Source organism: Rhineura floridana, chromosome 4, assembly GCF_030035675.1.
Source record: "Rhineura floridana isolate rRhiFlo1 chromosome 4, rRhiFlo1.hap2, whole genome shotgun sequence".
NCBI classification, from domain to species: Eukaryota; Metazoa; Chordata; class Lepidosauria; order Squamata; family Rhineuridae; genus Rhineura; species Rhineura floridana.
This window is the reverse complement of record NC_084483.1, coordinates 100,634,762-100,651,301: the sequence shown is the minus strand read 5'-3', so window position 1 is coordinate 100,651,301 and position 16,540 is coordinate 100,634,762. Positions and strand designations below refer to the sequence as shown.

Below are 16,540 nucleotides of genomic sequence, written 5' to 3'. Positions count from 1 at the left end.
CTCTGATGATGCGCTCAGCAGCTGAGTCTGAGAAGGGCATCTGGCGCCATTTTATTGTTGAGGGAGGCGGCAGAGGGCGAGCGAGTACGCAAGCGAACAGGCAGGGGGCGAGTGAGTGGGCAAGGGGGGATAAGCGAGGGAGGCAGCGGAGAGCATGTGAACGAACAGGCAGGGGGAGGGGGAGTGGGCAAGGGGGGACAAGCAAGGAAAGCAGTGGAGGGCGAGCAAGCACGCAAACAGGCAGGGAGAGAGAGAGCAGGCAAGGGGGGTGAGCAAGGGAGGCGGTGGAGAGTGAGCAAGTGAACAGGCAGGGGGAGGGTGAGCGGGCAAGGGGGGATGAGCGAGGGAGGCAGCAGAGAGCACTTGTGCGAACAGGCAGGAGGGAGGGTGAGTGAGTGGGCAAGGGGGGAAGAGTGAGGGAAGCAGCGGAGGGCAAGCAAGTGTGTGAACAGGCAGGGGGAGGGGGAATGGGCAAGGGGGGACAAGCGAGGGAGGTGGCAGAGGGCAAGCGAGCAGGTGCAGGCAGGCAGGCAGCGCCCTCCCTGCAATCTACGGCTGGGCACCTGCCACAGAAAAAGAGCACTACTCCCCCACCATAACGAGGGCGAGTGAGCAAGCGAGCGAGTGGGGGAGAGAGGGCAATGCATAGAAAAGTGGAACATCGATCAGCTGTTGCATGGGAAGCTTCAGGGACCAAGCACTGTCAGGTGGAGCTACCCACGCTGCAGCTGATCAATGTTCCGCTTTTCGACGGTTTTCGCTTTTCGGCAGGGGTCTGGTCCCTAGCCTGCCATATAAGTGGGGCCCTAATGTATTATAATGGGCAGAAAGTGACACACTGCTCTTAATAGATCACTGGTATGTATTGTTCATTGCAATGCTCTTAAATACAGATGGTTGCCATTGAATTTATGTTGTACTGTTCTGAAACATAGTAAGCAGACATATGTATGCATTATACCATTTGGAAAAATAATTGCTTTGGGGGGATAGTTTTTCCACATGAATTTAAGCATTCTTCTTTGATCCGCACTATAAAGAAATGTTTATTCTCTTAAATTTCAGTATGCTGGTATGAACAAATTTCAGTGCACCACTGCAACTAAAACATATTGCCCCAAACACAAATTCTCACTTTGATATTTAGTGCTTCAATGTAATGAAACAGAAAATAAGAAGCAGGGGTAACAGGTTAAATATCATGAAGCACACAAAATTAGAACTGAATTTCTCACAAAGATCACTGTGTGTGTGTGTGTTTAAACAACAAAACAATACAGAAATGCACATTACCCATGCATGATCAACCAGAATCATGCTCAGACTACAATCAGAGACTAAATTCAATTTAACATGTTACTGTTGCATTATAAATGTTATTAATGGCCACACAACTTCAACAGCTGTGTCCCCGTGTGTTAATTTCTGCAACATCACTTTAGTCAGAGCTTCTCTTAACCAAAGAGCTAGGTATTAACAATCTCATATTAACCCAGTGAGCCCTAATAGTACCCCCAAGAGGTAGAATGCAGATAGCCCACAGCCCGCACAGCCACAAAAGACAGGAGAGACAGGCGGAGCCAGCAAACAGGGGGGCAGCTGGGAAGCTCTCTCCCTGCAATCTGCGGCAGTACTCTGCCGCAGATCATGGAAGGGGAGTGCTACTCCTCTTCCACCCTATCAAGGGGGCCCTCAAGGACCCCTGTGGCCCCAGGGACCCTCGGCCAGGGCCTGATCTGGCCGCCCTTTAGCGCCAGCCCTGCACATAGCAGTCTTTTTAATGGAATAGCTCCCAGGTTTTCAAGGGAAAGCTTCCTCTGACAAATCTCTGAAACATATGAATAATGAATATGGGGATGCCACTGAAAACTGCACCCTAAGTTGAATCCTCCCCTTTCCTTTTATAAGATGTACTAAAGTTTATCCCATTTCCTAAAATCATAATTTTATGTGTTTTCCCAACCTGAACAGTGGCAGATAATGATGAGGAGTTTGGACTGGGGAAACATAACATGATGACGTCAGGATACACATTATGGAGAGAAGGGGGGAAATTTAACACAGGATTCCATTTTCAGCCACAGACCCATGGTTATTGTAGCATATAGTTATATTCAAAACTCCACTGTATGGATCTTACTGTGAACATCTCTGGATCATGGTTCTGACCTTTTGCATTATTGCCAGTGGCTACTAACCCTGATGGTTATGTTCTGCCTTTACTGTTGGAGGCGGTATGCTTCTGAATACCAGTTTCTGGAAACTGCAGGAAGGGAGAATGCTCTTGTGCTCAGGTTCTGCTTGCAGGCTTCCCATCTGGTTGGCCACTGTGAGAATAGGATGCTAGACTAGATGAGCCACTGGCCTGATCCAGCAGGCTCTTCATTAGGAACAGAAAAAGCTGTCAGTTTCAGTTCTCTCACTTTCTCATTTTTCCAATCTTAAATTCAGTTCTCCACATTTATTTTGTAATTTTTAAAAAAATCCTCAGAAAAATTCACTAGCATGTATGCAGTTTTGAATAGCATACACATTTTCCCAAACCATTCCCCATAATATAATGCATATCTCTATGTTATTTTTACCAATATATGTATTGTTATGCCCACTTTTCCCTAATATATTTTTGTAAACATTGGTTGGTTGGAGAACTGCACTGGAAATTTTAAATAAATGCGAATTTTGAATGATGGTTACATTTCATTTCTCATATTGTTTTGGAAAATGTGAATTTGATACCTTCACCTTTCAATGTGAACTGAATACAATTTTTCCTTCATCCTTATTCTTCATGTGTTCTTATGTTCTTATTATGCACGCACTGGTTTTGTGAATATACTGCACTGAAGATATTAGCAGAGGGGCAGGGAGCCTGTGGCCCCAGATGACAGATCCCCATTCCCATCAGCCTCAGCCAGCAGGGTGATTAATAAGGCATTATTAGAGCCATTAAGAGTGTTATATTATGACTTGGGAGACCAGGGTTCAAATCACCACTCAGCCCTGAAGTTACTGGGTGACCTTGGGCCAGACACTGCCTGTAAGTATAACCTACCTCACAGGGCTGTTGTGAGGAATAAATGGAGAGGGAACATGCACAACATCTTGAGCTCCTTGGAGGAAAGGTGGGATATAAATGCAATAAAATAAATAAATAAATGACAGCAACATCTGGAGACACAAAGGTTTCCCACCTTTGTATTAGAATATGGAATATCCAAGAGTTGATCAAATCACAGTGCCCTTTGTGAAAAATGTCCTATTCATCTTTAACAGAGTTAAAATGTTCTCACAGTATATTGCGTATCTTGCAAGTATCATCCTATGCCTATTAAAAATGCCCCACCTAACTCTTCAAAAGAATGAAAACTGCATCCTTTACAGCCCATTACTTTGGGGGCTTATAGTCAACATATAATCAACATCCTGATGTTTCCGGCAATGAGTCTACTCATTAATGAAAATGTCATTCAAAGATTTGTTTAAATGTAAATCATAGATCACTAGAGCAAGAAACAAAACTAATGGCACAAGATTAAAGGTTATATTCAACAGTGTTGCTTAGCTGACGGTAAGATATCTATTAGCAGAATGGAGAAGAAAACAATTTCCACCAATTCCCTCTCTCTATCCCCTACAGCTCCTTGGACCTTCATTAAATCAGCTATGGATCATCCCTCAACCCTCTGAAGCAGATTTAAGGGTCATGAGGAGAAAATTACCAAAAATTGCTTCTCCTTCCATTTCTCTGATGGAAGCCTTACCGTCAGCTGAGCAACGCCACTGGGTACAACCTTAGAGCTGCAAAAAAACAAAAAACAAAAACACCCTCTACCATGATTATTAATAGAATAGTAATAATAGTAAGCATTAAGGCCAAAGATTCCAAAAATAATTATAAATATTAGACCTTGATTAAATTTGATGTTCAGGACATTTGCATATGCTGTGTTGATTCCATAGTCTTTAACAGATAGTCCATATGTAGATACCAAGTTGTTTAAATTTATGTAAAAATAACCTACTACACGACTAACAGTTCTGCCAGTAAAATAGTAATATAGAATTGGATGTCATATATCAAGTTTGTGGCTCAAGTGCTGACCCCTAAATCATTATCTAACCTATCTGAATATATGAATTTAAATATTCAATTTCTAAATCTGCAACAAACAGAATCTGAAACATTTATCTTAAATTCAGGAAGAATGTCTTAACTTAATGTGACATTTACAGCTCATTTAAGCTTTGGGGGTGTTTTTTTTAATCATTTCCTAGAATTGCATCAAGTATATTCTCCACTCCCACAAATTTCATTCTAATACTCTGGAGGAGGCAGAGAAGTGTTCAGTCTGGTTTTTACAGGACTACTATATATCTTTTTGGCATGCTTCCATGAACTAAAAATATTCAAACTTGTAAGATATACTGCTCTAAAATATTGTTTTTCTTAGGCAGACCTGATACATTTGAAAAGACCTCGAAAAAGAAAAACACATACTTTAGTCAACAGAAGAATAAGTAACATGATGCAACAAGCTAAATACTAAATTAACTCCAGGTTTCTGACCACAACGTCTCCAAACTTAAAAAGTCAAATTACAGACAAGTCTGAGGTGCAAGATCTGCTGGAATCCTACATTTTAACAGCCATTTAGAAATCCTGTAAAAGTCTTAACTATCTCAAGATCCAAAATGCCTGAAATATGGTTGACTGTAATATGTATCAACATATCTCAAAGTGCTATTTAGTACTATAACAGCATTTATTATACAGTATTTTTGTAGTTTAATGCCTCCCCACTGAGAAAATGGCAGAATAATAATACTATGCCAGATTTTGAGTGTGCACTTAGAATGGTTTAGTTCAAAAACACTGCTTTGGACAAAGGAAATGTTTACAGATGCATCATACTGATGTGGAACCTGTATACCGTTCAATACTGAGCCTATTAAATCCAGCACTTTTCAGATTCCTCCCACAACTTCATCCTACCAAGTAAGCATAAGGTAATTGAGGCACTGAGGAAGGAGTTGGAGTCGATGACTTTACGGGCCCATTCCAACTCTACTATGTTGTTGTTTATTGTTGTTCTTTGGCTGTATTTAATTGTTGCTGTTTGTTGGTTGGTTGTTGTGTGAATGAGATTGAGTGGATGTGTGTGAGTATTTGTGTTGTTTGTTGTTTTAGTGTTTGTCGTATTAGATTCATTTTAAGATGTGCCTGGGAGAACATACTCTGGCCCTAGCAAGGGGATTTTCAGGGGACCCAATTAAAGTAGTGACGGGTAATGGGAGGTATGGTGTTGGGAGGAAAACGTGCCAGGTAAGGGGAACTCGTCCCAGACAAGTTGTATCTGTGCCTTGTTCCGGTTCTCCTCATATCCACAGGATTGTTGGTAGTACTGTCAGCCAGCTCTCGGATCTCCAGGTGCTGCTTTTAAATGCTAGATCGGTTGCTAATAAAACCCCCCTTATCCACGATCTGATCGTGGAGAAAGGTGCCGATCTTGTGTGTATTACCGAGACCTGGGTGGATGAGCAGGGAGGAGTTGCTCTCCCCAGCTCTGCCCACCTGGGTACTCCGTGCAGCACTGTGGTAGATCTGAGGGCCGGGGAGGTGGGGTTGCTGTGGTCTATAGGAGTTCTTTCTCTCTCACCAAGCACCCTGTCCAGACGGCGACTGGTTTGGAATGTCTTCATCTTGTGCTGGGCCAAGGAGACAGACTGGGAATACTGTTGGTGTACCGCCCACCTTGCTGCCCAACAGCTTCCCTAGCTGAGCTGACAGAGATAGTCTCGGAGGTATTGTTGAGGTCCCCCAGACTCGTGGTACTGGGGGATTTCAACATCCATGCCGAGGCTGCCTTGCTCGGGGCGGCTCAGGACTTCATGGCCTCCATGACAACCATGGGGCTGTCTCAAATTGTTACTGGCCCGACACATGTATCGGGACATACTCTTGATTTGATCTTCGCCACTGGTCATGGAGATGGTGATCTGAGGGTGGGGTATTTTTCATCTACTCCATTGTCATGGACAGATCATCGCTTGTTGAGTTTTAGACTCATGACAGCCCTTTCCCTCTGCAGAGGTGGGGGACCTATTAAGTTGGTCCGCTCCCGGAGGCTTATGGATCCTGTAGCTTTCCAGAGGGCTCTGGGAGTTTTTCTGGCTGATAGCACTGGTGCTCCTGTCGAGGCCATGGTTGACCTGTGAAATACGGAGATGACCCGGGCCATCGACATGATCGCTCCCGCGCACCCCCTTCGGTGCCGAACTCATACAGCACTGTGGTATACCCCGGAGCTGAGAGTGATGAAGCAAGAGAGAAGGAGGCTAGAGTGCAGGTGGAGGCAAATTCCTGACAGATGTAATCATTCCTTGGTAAGTGCTTCCACTAAGTTGTACATAAAAGCAGTTAGGGCGGCGAAAAAGTCTTATTTTGCTACCACCATTAGATCATCCCTTTGCCGCCCAGCGGAGCTTTTTAGGGTGGTACGAGGGCTCCTACATTGTGGCCCTCATGATACTAAGGAAACATCGGAAGCCCGCTGCAACGAATTTGCGGAGCACTTCCAGGACAAGATTGCATGCATCCATCGGGACTTAGACTCTGATGTTATGACAGATGAATCCATTGAAGTGTCCAGAGCGCGGCCTTGTCCTTTATTATTGGATGAATTTCAGTTGGTGCAGCTCGAGGAAGTGGACAAGGTGCTTGGAATGGTGCGGGCGACCACGTCTGCTCTGGACCCCTGCCCATCTTGGCTGGTGAAGACTGGCAGGGCTGTAACCACCGGCTGGGCCAAGGAGGTAATAAATGCCTCCTTGAGAGAGGGAGTAGTCCCTGGTAGTCTCAAGGAGGCAGTAATAAGACCTCTTTTAAAGAAACCTTCTTTGGACCCAGATGTTTTGAACAACTATAGACCGGTGGCAAATGTCCCTTTTTTGGGCAAGGTTTTGGAGCGGGTGGTCGCTGGCCAGCTCCAGGCGCTCTTGGATGAAACCGATTATCTGGATCCGTTTCAATCCGGTTTTAGGTCTGGTTTTGGCACTGAAACAGCCTTGGTCGCCCTGTATGATGACCTTTGTCGGGAGAGGGACAGGGGGAGTGTGACTCTGTTGATTCTCCTTGATCTCTCAGTGGCGTTTGATACCATCGACCATGGTATCCTTCTGGGGAGGCTCGCGGAGTTGGGAGTTGGAGGCACTGCTTGGCAGTGGCTCCGCTCCTACTTAGCGGATCGTCGCCAGAAGGTAGTGCTTGGGGAACATTGCTCGACACCCTGGACTCTCCATTGTGGAGTCCCTCAGGGGTTGGTTTTGTCCCCCATGCTCTTTAACATCTACATGCAGCCTCTGGGTGCGGTCATCAGGAGTTTTGGAGTGCGTTGCCATCAGTACGCTGATCACACGCAGCTCTACTTCTCCTTTTCACCTTCTTCAGGTGAAGCTGTTGATGTGCTGAACCGTTGCCTGACCGCGATAATGGACTGGATGAGAGCTAATAAACTGAAACTCAATCCAGACAAGACTGAGACACTGTTGGTGAGCTCTTTCCCTGCTCAGATGGTGGATGTTTATCCTGTTCTAGATGGGGTTACACTCCCCTTGAAGGAACAGGTTCGTAGTTTGGGGGTCCTTTTTGACCCTTCCTTGTCGCTCGAGGCTCAAGTGGCCTCGGTGGCACGGAATGCGTTTTACCACCTTCGCTCAGTAGCCCAACTACGCCCCTATCTGGACAGTGATGATCTCGCCTCTGTTGTCCACGCTCTGGTAACTTCTAGATTGGATTACTGTAATGCGCTCTACGTAGGGCTGCCCTTGAAGACTGTTCGGAAACTTCAGCTAGTGCAAAATGCGGCAGCCAGGCTGTTGATGAGGACCAATCGGTCCGCGCATATAACACCTGTCCTGGCTCGCTTGCACTGGCTACCTATTTGTTTCCGAGCCAGATTCAAGGTGCTGGTTTTGACCTATAAAGCCTTACACGGTGTGGGACCGCAATACCTTGTGGAACGCCTCTCCCGCTATGAACCTACCCGTTCACTTCGTTCAGTATCTAAGGCCCTCCTCCGGGTACCAATTCACCAGGATGCCCGGAGGACTGTTACTAGATCTAGGGCCTTTTCTGTGGTGGCCCCCGAATTGTGGAACAGCTTACCGGAGGAAATACGCCTGGCGCCTACGGTTCTTTCTTTTAGGCGCCAGGTTAAGACCTGGCTATACTCCCAGGCATTTTAATGTTTAATGTTTTATGTTTAATGTTTTAGTTTAATGTGTTCCTCTTTGTTACTGATTTTATTCTATATTGTATCTTAATCTCGTTTTGTACACCGCCCAGAGAGCTATTAGCTATGGGCGGTCTAGAAATGAAAATAAATAAATAATAAATAAAATACTATTCTGATTCTATGTGGGGCAACAAGGCTCAAAGAGTGACATAGGATAAGCAGGGAACAGCAGCAAACAGTTATTCAGATCTAAAAAGTTACCTAGAAAGCATGCCACGTGATGTCTTCTAATCTATAAGATATTCAGATGGTTCTTTCAGAAATGGCTGACTTTCTTGCAATTCTATCCTCTGATCATATAGATCACTCAAAATATACCATGTTTCAAGGATGACAGAGATGTAATGGTGAGTAACAAAGTTGTAATATCGGTTGGAATGTGATCGTGCCACACTCATCCTTGTTTCTACATCCCAGTCATTTGATTCCAATCATTTACAGCTGATGTGATAGAGTGTTGACCTAGGACTGGGGAGATCCAAGTTCAAATCTCACCAACGGATCTTGGGCCAGTTACTACCTCTCAGCCTAACCTACCTCATAGAGTTAGTCAGTTATTCATTTTTTTGTTGTTCGTATACCCTGCACTTTCTCCTGTAGGAACCCAGGGTGGCTAAGAACACTCTTAAAACACTATACAAATACACTATACCATAAAACAATAGTTAAAATTATTAAATTATTAACAGAATGGCAACCTTTAAAACACAATGCAGTGGACAATAAATTCACTCTGTTAAAACAAGCAGCTACCTACCAAACATCAGCAAGTTCGGGGCAACCAAATCTCATCTGGGAGAGAGTTCTATAGTCAGGGGGACTCCCTAGCAATAGAAATTCCTCCCTGGCTCATGCCACTCCCCCATGTGCTGTACCCTCTTATGGTACATGAGCAGAGCTTCCCCTGCAGATCCTGAAGCACATGCCAGAAGGAATTGGTGGAGACACTTAGGTGGAGGTCATATAGGGACATGTATCCCAGTACCAACACCCTGAATAGTGCTGTCAATCATTGAAGAATTCTAAAGATTAGTACAATACTATCCATTTCTGCTGCCCCATGTAACAATCTGGCAGCAGTCATTTCTTATACCAATATGTGAAATTATTTCCTTGCTCTTGATTTCTTCTCATTACCACCCAGATGACCTAGACTTATCTATTATAAGGATTGAAAAAGTATGGCACGTGAAACAGTGATGGTAGTGGGAAGTCAGTACTAGAGTGATAAATTGCCACCAGTTGGGAAGGAGGGTTTTTTATAATGAAAACATGGCATACATAATAGACGTTGCCTTAATCCTAATCCCTTCCCAGCATCCTGGATTCAAGACTTCAAATCTGACGGAAGATAGGACATGGAAAGTGGCAGATAATCCAAACAAGAGATGGATTGATTCCATAAAGGAAGCCACAGACCTGAACTTACAAGATCTGAACAGGGTGGTTCATGACAGTTGCTCTTGGAGGTCATTGATTCATAGGGTCACTATAAATCGTAGTCAACTTGGAGGCACATAACAACAACAACAGTTAAAGAGCATGACTGTACTGCACAATGGATGTTTGGCCATTTGTTTCAGTTGGCTGTGAACTATATTTGGTGTCTCTAATGCTCTTCTTCAAATCCCTCCCCAAAGTCCACCTTTTCCATGGAACCTATTGCTTTACATAGTCCTCAACCTCAACTGAAATGAAGTTGATCTACATACAATTGCATTTGTACATATTTAATCACTTGATTTCCTCTTCTTTTTCCTTCCATAGCACCATTTATCCCCCAATATTGCAATTTAGATTGTAATGTCCTCAGCACAAGGACCTATATTTTCTCTCTCTCTCTCTCTCTACTTGTGCTTACTCTTTAAAGCATCATGTACAATGAGAATGGACTCCTATAAACAACAACAGTACTATGAGGTGACAAAAATGTGAAAATAAGTATTTCTATAGCTGGAAATTATCTCCTTGTCTGAACAGCAAATGGTACCTGCAGTATGTGCCCCAATGTATTTTAAATGTGCTATTTTAAAATTTGACTGACTGTTCTCTGTTTTCCAGTGAGTCAATTTCCAAATGTAGTCAGCCTGTCTGAGTTCTCCCCATAGTTTATTGTAATTCTATTTTAATTCTGTGAAAACATATGCAGCCCAATCCTATGCACGGTTACAGTGGGATGAAAAGATCTCTGCCTTAAGTGTTTTTGTATTTTTTTAACCTTTCTTTCTTTAACCTAAAAGAAAACAGTATTGTTTTTATATTGTTTTTAGGTATGTATGTAAATCACCTTGAGAAACATGTAAAAGGTGATTCATATATTAATAGATAATTAAAAGTAAGTTCCATTGATTTCAGTGCTACTTATTCCACAATATATGTGTGCAGGACTGCAGCCTTAGTCAAGTCTCACTCATCTTTTGGAGAGTTAAAATTAGCGTTATGAAGGCAGCTATTTGAGGCTTTCTAAAGGGGGCAATACATCCTAACATAAATTTAAGGGTGATATCCAACTAAGTCATACTCACAACAGACCATCTGAAATCAATGGACTAAAGTTTATTATTACCCATCGTATCTGTGCTCCTCTCACCGAAAATGTGAGATGGACAGAAAATCCTTAGAGAAGTCTGAATTGTTTTGATTATTTTCAGATTATTACATTAAAATCACAATCACACTTTGTTATTCAATCTATTTTTTATTATATTTTCCTCCTAAAACAGCCATTACTTTATCCTTCCCACAAACTAACATCCACTATCATCCTATACTGTACACAATTATTTCAATATCTGGACTTCCTTCATGCTGCGTCACTTTTGGAGCCATTTTTGACTGAATTATTATCGCTCCAATGTTATCCTTGTAGGTGATTTTCTCTTTTCCCATTAATCAACTGCAGAATCAGCATGCACGCACGTGCGCGAAGTATACAATGCAACTTTACAGAGACAAAACACTTAAGTGTTTATTCCTTATCTGATGGGTTAATCCCCCCCACACACACTTGAAGCTACCACCACAGTAACCACACACTGTAGCCTGAACTTGAGATCTGAACTCTTTGGGAAGATGCAGTTTGCTGGTAAAACATGGAGATGGTCTACTATCTCCCTAGGCAGGAAACAAGCAGTTCCTTACAGACTCTGGCCAAGTTTTCTGGTTCATAATCATCACTTTAAAATATAACAACAACAACTCTGTCACTGGGGCTTTAGTTTAAATCTTCCTTCCCGGTGGAAGGCTTATATTCAAAAGCTAAGCCAGAAGCTCAAAGCAGCCTATGAAAATTGGTATTACTGTAAATCTTTGGGGGACAGGGTCTTGAATGTGTGTCTGTTAACACCTCTCCGTTGGAAAATGGAAAGTTGTTTTGAAAGAGGCGCTTTGAAGAAATCAAATTTCCTCTAAAGGGCAAAAGCAAGCCGGAGGGAGAGAGCGAGAGAGAGGCTGTCCAACACCCTTTTGCCCTTCAGCAGAGTGGAAGCCCAGCTGCCTGCTTAATAGTTTCATCAGAAGAGGGAAACTTGGAGCCGCACTTTCTTCCACAGTTCCCCAAGTGCCTGTTAAGTCCGTCTGTGCGAGATGTAGGAAAGAGCTACCCCTGACCGAAAAACCGCACGAGTGCCAACATTTCGCTACTGCTCTTCATTACTGTCGTGGGGGGAGCACTCAGAACGAACGGGGGGGGGAATGAGGAGAAAGAAAAAACAAAGGGCGGCGGGTTGGGAAGGGAGAGCAACTGAAGGGTGTTGGGGGGGTGCCAGAAGCCCCTCAAGGATGCACACAGCTCTACGGAACTTTCCAAGCCGCCAAACCTTACTGTACCTCGTTGCTGAGGTGCTGCCTGGTGCTGCTGAGGTTGTAGAACTTGAGCGCCGCACCGGCTCAGAAACGCGGTGAGGACCAAGAGAGGAGGCAGCCCGGTTCGCGTCATTGCTCCTCCTCAGCGGCGAACACCGCTCTTTCTCTCTCCCTTTCCTCGGCCAGCGAAATAGGTTTTAAGAGAAGCGACGCTGCCCGCGGGAGGAGGGCAGAGAGAAAGTGAGGCGGAGAAGCCCCTGCCACAAGGGAGGGGACCGAGGAGGGATACGCCTCTATCCCGCTGTGCTGCTGAAGGTTTTGCTCACTCCTTTAGCCTGGCCCACTCTAAAGTCGGGCACCGGCCAAGGGCCTGAGGAGGGTCACGAGACAATGAACAATCAGGGAAGCCTTCCAAGGAGAGAGGCTTAGCACAAATTAAGAGGGTAGCGACAGGCGTGCGGGGGGCGGGCGGAGATAAGGGAACAGCTACAAGGTCTTGGCCAGAAAGTCAGGGGGTATTTAGAAACAACGCAGCACAGACTGTCTAGAAAACGACACTTACAGTCTACCTCAGTGTAATAAGTTCACTTCTCGGGCAGCAGTTCCAGGCACTGGGGAGAAGATGGAGCCCTGTGGCACTGCACAGAACAACTGTCAGAGGCCAGACAAGATACAGTCTCTCAATGCCTCTATTTGGCACCAACACTGTAGGCAGAAGCTGAACCACTCCCAACCTGCAGAGCTGATCCAGCAGGATACCATGGTCAATGGTATCACAAGCCACAGAGAGATTAAGAAGAGGCTACAGGGTCACCCTCTCCTGATAAATTTAAGTAAATAAAGTGTTAACAAGTTCCTGTAAGGCTAAGATAATGTCAAAAAACTTATGCATAAAAATAAATGTTATGACATTTTTCTGTTAAAATATTTATCTTAGTCATATTCATAACTATGCCAATTAAACCAGTTGAATGAAAATCTATAGATATATTATCATTTCTCTAGTTAGCCTTTAGCCTAAGAGCTTCTCAAGAAAATCCACTGCATTAGGAATCTGGGAAGCTGCCTTATATTAGTCAGACCACTGGTCCATTTAGGTCAGTATTGTCAATACTGACTGGCAGCAGCTCTCCAGGGTTTCAGGCAGGAGTGTCTCCCAGCCCTACCTGGAGATGTGGGAGATTGAACCTGCAACCTTCTGCATGCAAAGCAGGTGCTCTATCACTGAACTATGTTGTTGCAGGCTCCACTTGTACTATCTATTGGCCAGAGACAATTGATATTAGCTAATATGGTACATAGGAAAAGTAGGGAAATAGATACAGACCTTACATACAAAGAGAAAAACTAATTATTTGAATCAAATTTCCTCTAAAGGGCAAAAGCAAGCTGGAGGGAGAGAGCTCAAGATTACTTTAAAATATGATCTACCTGTAATCATATTTAACAACTATGCCTGTACATAATGAGAGAGAGAAAAGGGTACGTTCCCCTACCCCTCTACACTTACTGGTGAAGTGTGGATGCTAAATGCATTAATAATTTTAAACATAAAAGCGTTACTTGTCCTCTACTGACACCAACTACAAGGGTTTCCATCTTGCATGCGTGAAATGTAGAGATCAAGAAATATAACTAGTGGAATAATCTATATTCTTTGCAGGGTTAGGGTGGCGCTGTTTGAAAATTGCGGTCCACAAACGCCGTCCGACCAACCTGAACGACCTAGAGCAAATCTGCCAAAAAGAATGGGCCAAAATCCCTCAGACACTGTGTGCAAAGCTGGTACATACCTACCCCGAAAGACTTAAAGCTGTTATTGCAGCAAAAGGTGGCTCTACCAAATATTAATGTTTGTGGGTTGAATACTTATGCAAGCAACATGTTTCAGTTTTTTATGTTCCTTACAAACATTTCCTAACATAAAACCAATGTCACCTTACAATAACTGATTTTGAGTTTCAGTGTTTCAAAATATCATACAGAACAAAATTAAAATGTACCATTTATAATTCAGTAATATGAGAGCATTGGTCAGGGGTCTGAGTACTTTTGCAAGGCACTATAGGTGTATTGGTGCACCTCAAAGGCAAACTTTTTAGAGCATGGACTGTTATAAGAAAGAACCTACCTTTATGACATTCATACATTGCACATTGAAGTAGATACTTTGTAAGGATTAAATAAACTTCACTGATGAAAACTTGATTGAATAAATTTGTGTATATGATAGACAAACACAATTGGATTCATTTATGTGTTGCTTGTCTTATTTATTTATTAAGAGCATTTGTACCCCACTCTTCAGCCAAAAAGGCTCTCTGAGTGGCTGATATAATCAGTTAAAAAAAGACAGTTCCTGTCCACAGGCTTTACAATCTAGAAGATACAACAGGAAAAAAGAGGGACAGGGAGGGAAGAGGAAATATGCAAACCCAGGAGCCAGTTCTTAAAGTTAAATGGTAGTCCTCATAATGACCACCAGGAGTTGAACCTGTTCAGGGGCAGGAGGTGCTATCTGATGCAGCTGGTCACTGGTGGAATAAGCCCTGCTTCCCATATCTCCCACTCAGGCAGCCTGCTGGAATAGCTGCTGCCAGGCCATGGGTGCTTTATGTTTAGTTTTCTTTATTTTGTTTGGTTTACTTATTATTTCTTTGGGGAGGAAATAACAATAAAAACATTTTAAAAAACAACTTAAGAGAAAAGTACTTATAGTATTTCATTCATGCTCAAAAAGCATGGAAATTATGTTAAGTTATCCACCTTAATTTCTGTATCATGCAAGGAGCAAATGTGTTCTATAGTCTCACAGATCATACTTGTTTACAACTTAGCCCTCATGCACTCACACTTGCCCTTAGATTTTTTTTTTCTATCACCAGATAGATTCTCTATTTCACATTTCATACTGGTGAAATAAATTATTTTGATGCATTACAAACAGAGTTGTCAGGCTTTATTCTGGTAGAATGCGGAAGCTGCCTTAACTATACTGCCACTCTTGACTATATAATACTTAGCACTTATATAGCACATTTTGAATGTTCAAAGTGCTTCAAATAAATTATCTCAGTAATTGTTGCACCGCAGGGTAGCTAAGCCTGGACTAGGATTCACATTACTGGCAAGGCACATGAAAACATGGGATCAGGTCTCAGGACCTAGAGAATGTGATCAATTTGGACTCACAGGAGATTGCCATAGCTGTTTTCAGATATCCTAATGGCAACCAAGGGCTGTAAACAGCTGATGTTTCTTAACCCTGTTTTTTAATAAATATTTTGTTAGAACTTGTCAACTCGATGTCTTCAGTTGCCTTGCTGATATCAAATGTGAATCCTAGCCCATGCTTAACTACCCTGTGGCACAACAGTTATTCTTTGTATTACAAGCTTTTGGGAATCTATCTATCTATCTATCTATCTATCTATCTATCTATCTATCTATCTATCTATCTATCTATCTATCTATCTATCTATCTATCTATCTATCTATCTATCTATCTATCTATCTATCTATCTCTATCTGTCTGTCTGTCTGTCTGTCTGTCTGTCTGTCTCTCTCTGTGTGTGTGTGTGTATGTGTGTGTGTGTAAACTGGAGGTATATTTCACTTTCACTTTTTTTTAATGGGCGGACATCCTACTTGCAATTGTGAGACAGCACAGTCAATATTGTCTCCTAATGTTCTCCCCTCCTGCTTTGCCCAATCAGTCAGGCTTCAGGGATGGGCTTTTTGTCAACACACCTGGCCAACAGTCATGAAGTAGTGGTTATGTGCTCACTTCAGCAGCATGTATACTAAAACTGGAACAATACAGAGAAGATTAACATGGCCTTTGCACAAGGATGACACACAAATTCATGACGCGTTCCATTTTTTTTTTTTAATGTAGTGGTTATGCCACATTTGGAAGCCAACATGGTGGCTTCACTTTTGAAGATGTATTTCAGGCACTATTTTGGCACACTGTTTGGGGGTCACTGTAATGATCCATGAGCACCTCTAAGGCAAGTCATTATTCATCTCTCCATGTTATAGATGTAGGGACTGATGTTGAAAGGTCTGCCTAAGGCACATGTCTAAAGTGAGACTCACTGTCACTATTCTCAAATCTTTCAGACAGGACAATAAAGAAATCTAAACGAATAAGAATATAGCTTTCTGGTTTACAGGAAACTATGGGCTGAATCGCACATGTATGTATGTTTCTTGCTGAATACATTAAATGCTCACTTGCATGTGTGAATGAACCATCACAGATCAAATGACACAGACCAGAGGTTCCCAACCTTTATGAGTATGGGACCCCCTTTATAAGCTCAAAAAATGTCATGACCCCCTGCCTCAGGGAGGCAGGCTGGCTGCCAGAAAGGAAGGGGGAAAGGAGCCTTTCCTTGCAGCATTGGTTCTTTTTGCTTCACAGAAAGCCCTCT

At 43.1% G+C, this 16,540-nt stretch overlaps 1 protein-coding gene and 1 non-coding gene across 7 annotated transcripts in view; one reads left to right on the top strand and one right to left on the bottom strand.

Annotated features, from left to right (window-relative positions):
• LAMA2 (laminin subunit alpha 2) overlaps positions 1–12,314 on the bottom strand; it is a 748,112-nt gene extending 735,798 nt beyond the window's left edge. For 5 of the 6 annotated variants that reach the window (XM_061623808.1, XM_061623810.1, XM_061623812.1 and 2 more), the window contains exon 1: positions 12,126–12,313. In XM_061623808.1, coding sequence (XP_061479792.1) covers positions 12,126–12,234 — 109 coding nt within the window. In that variant the 5' untranslated portion in view covers positions 12,235–12,313. Of the gene's footprint in view, positions 1–12,125 lie in introns of all 6 variants that reach the window. The other variant, XM_061623807.1, reaches the window with a different exon arrangement.
• A 3,566-nt stretch (positions 12,315–15,880) lies between these two features.
• LOC133384733 (U6 spliceosomal RNA) lies at positions 15,881–15,987 on the top strand. Its single transcript, XR_009762665.1, has one exon. It is a non-coding gene; the product is annotated as a U6 spliceosomal RNA (small nuclear RNA).
• The last annotated feature ends 553 nt before the right edge of the window (positions 15,988–16,540 follow it).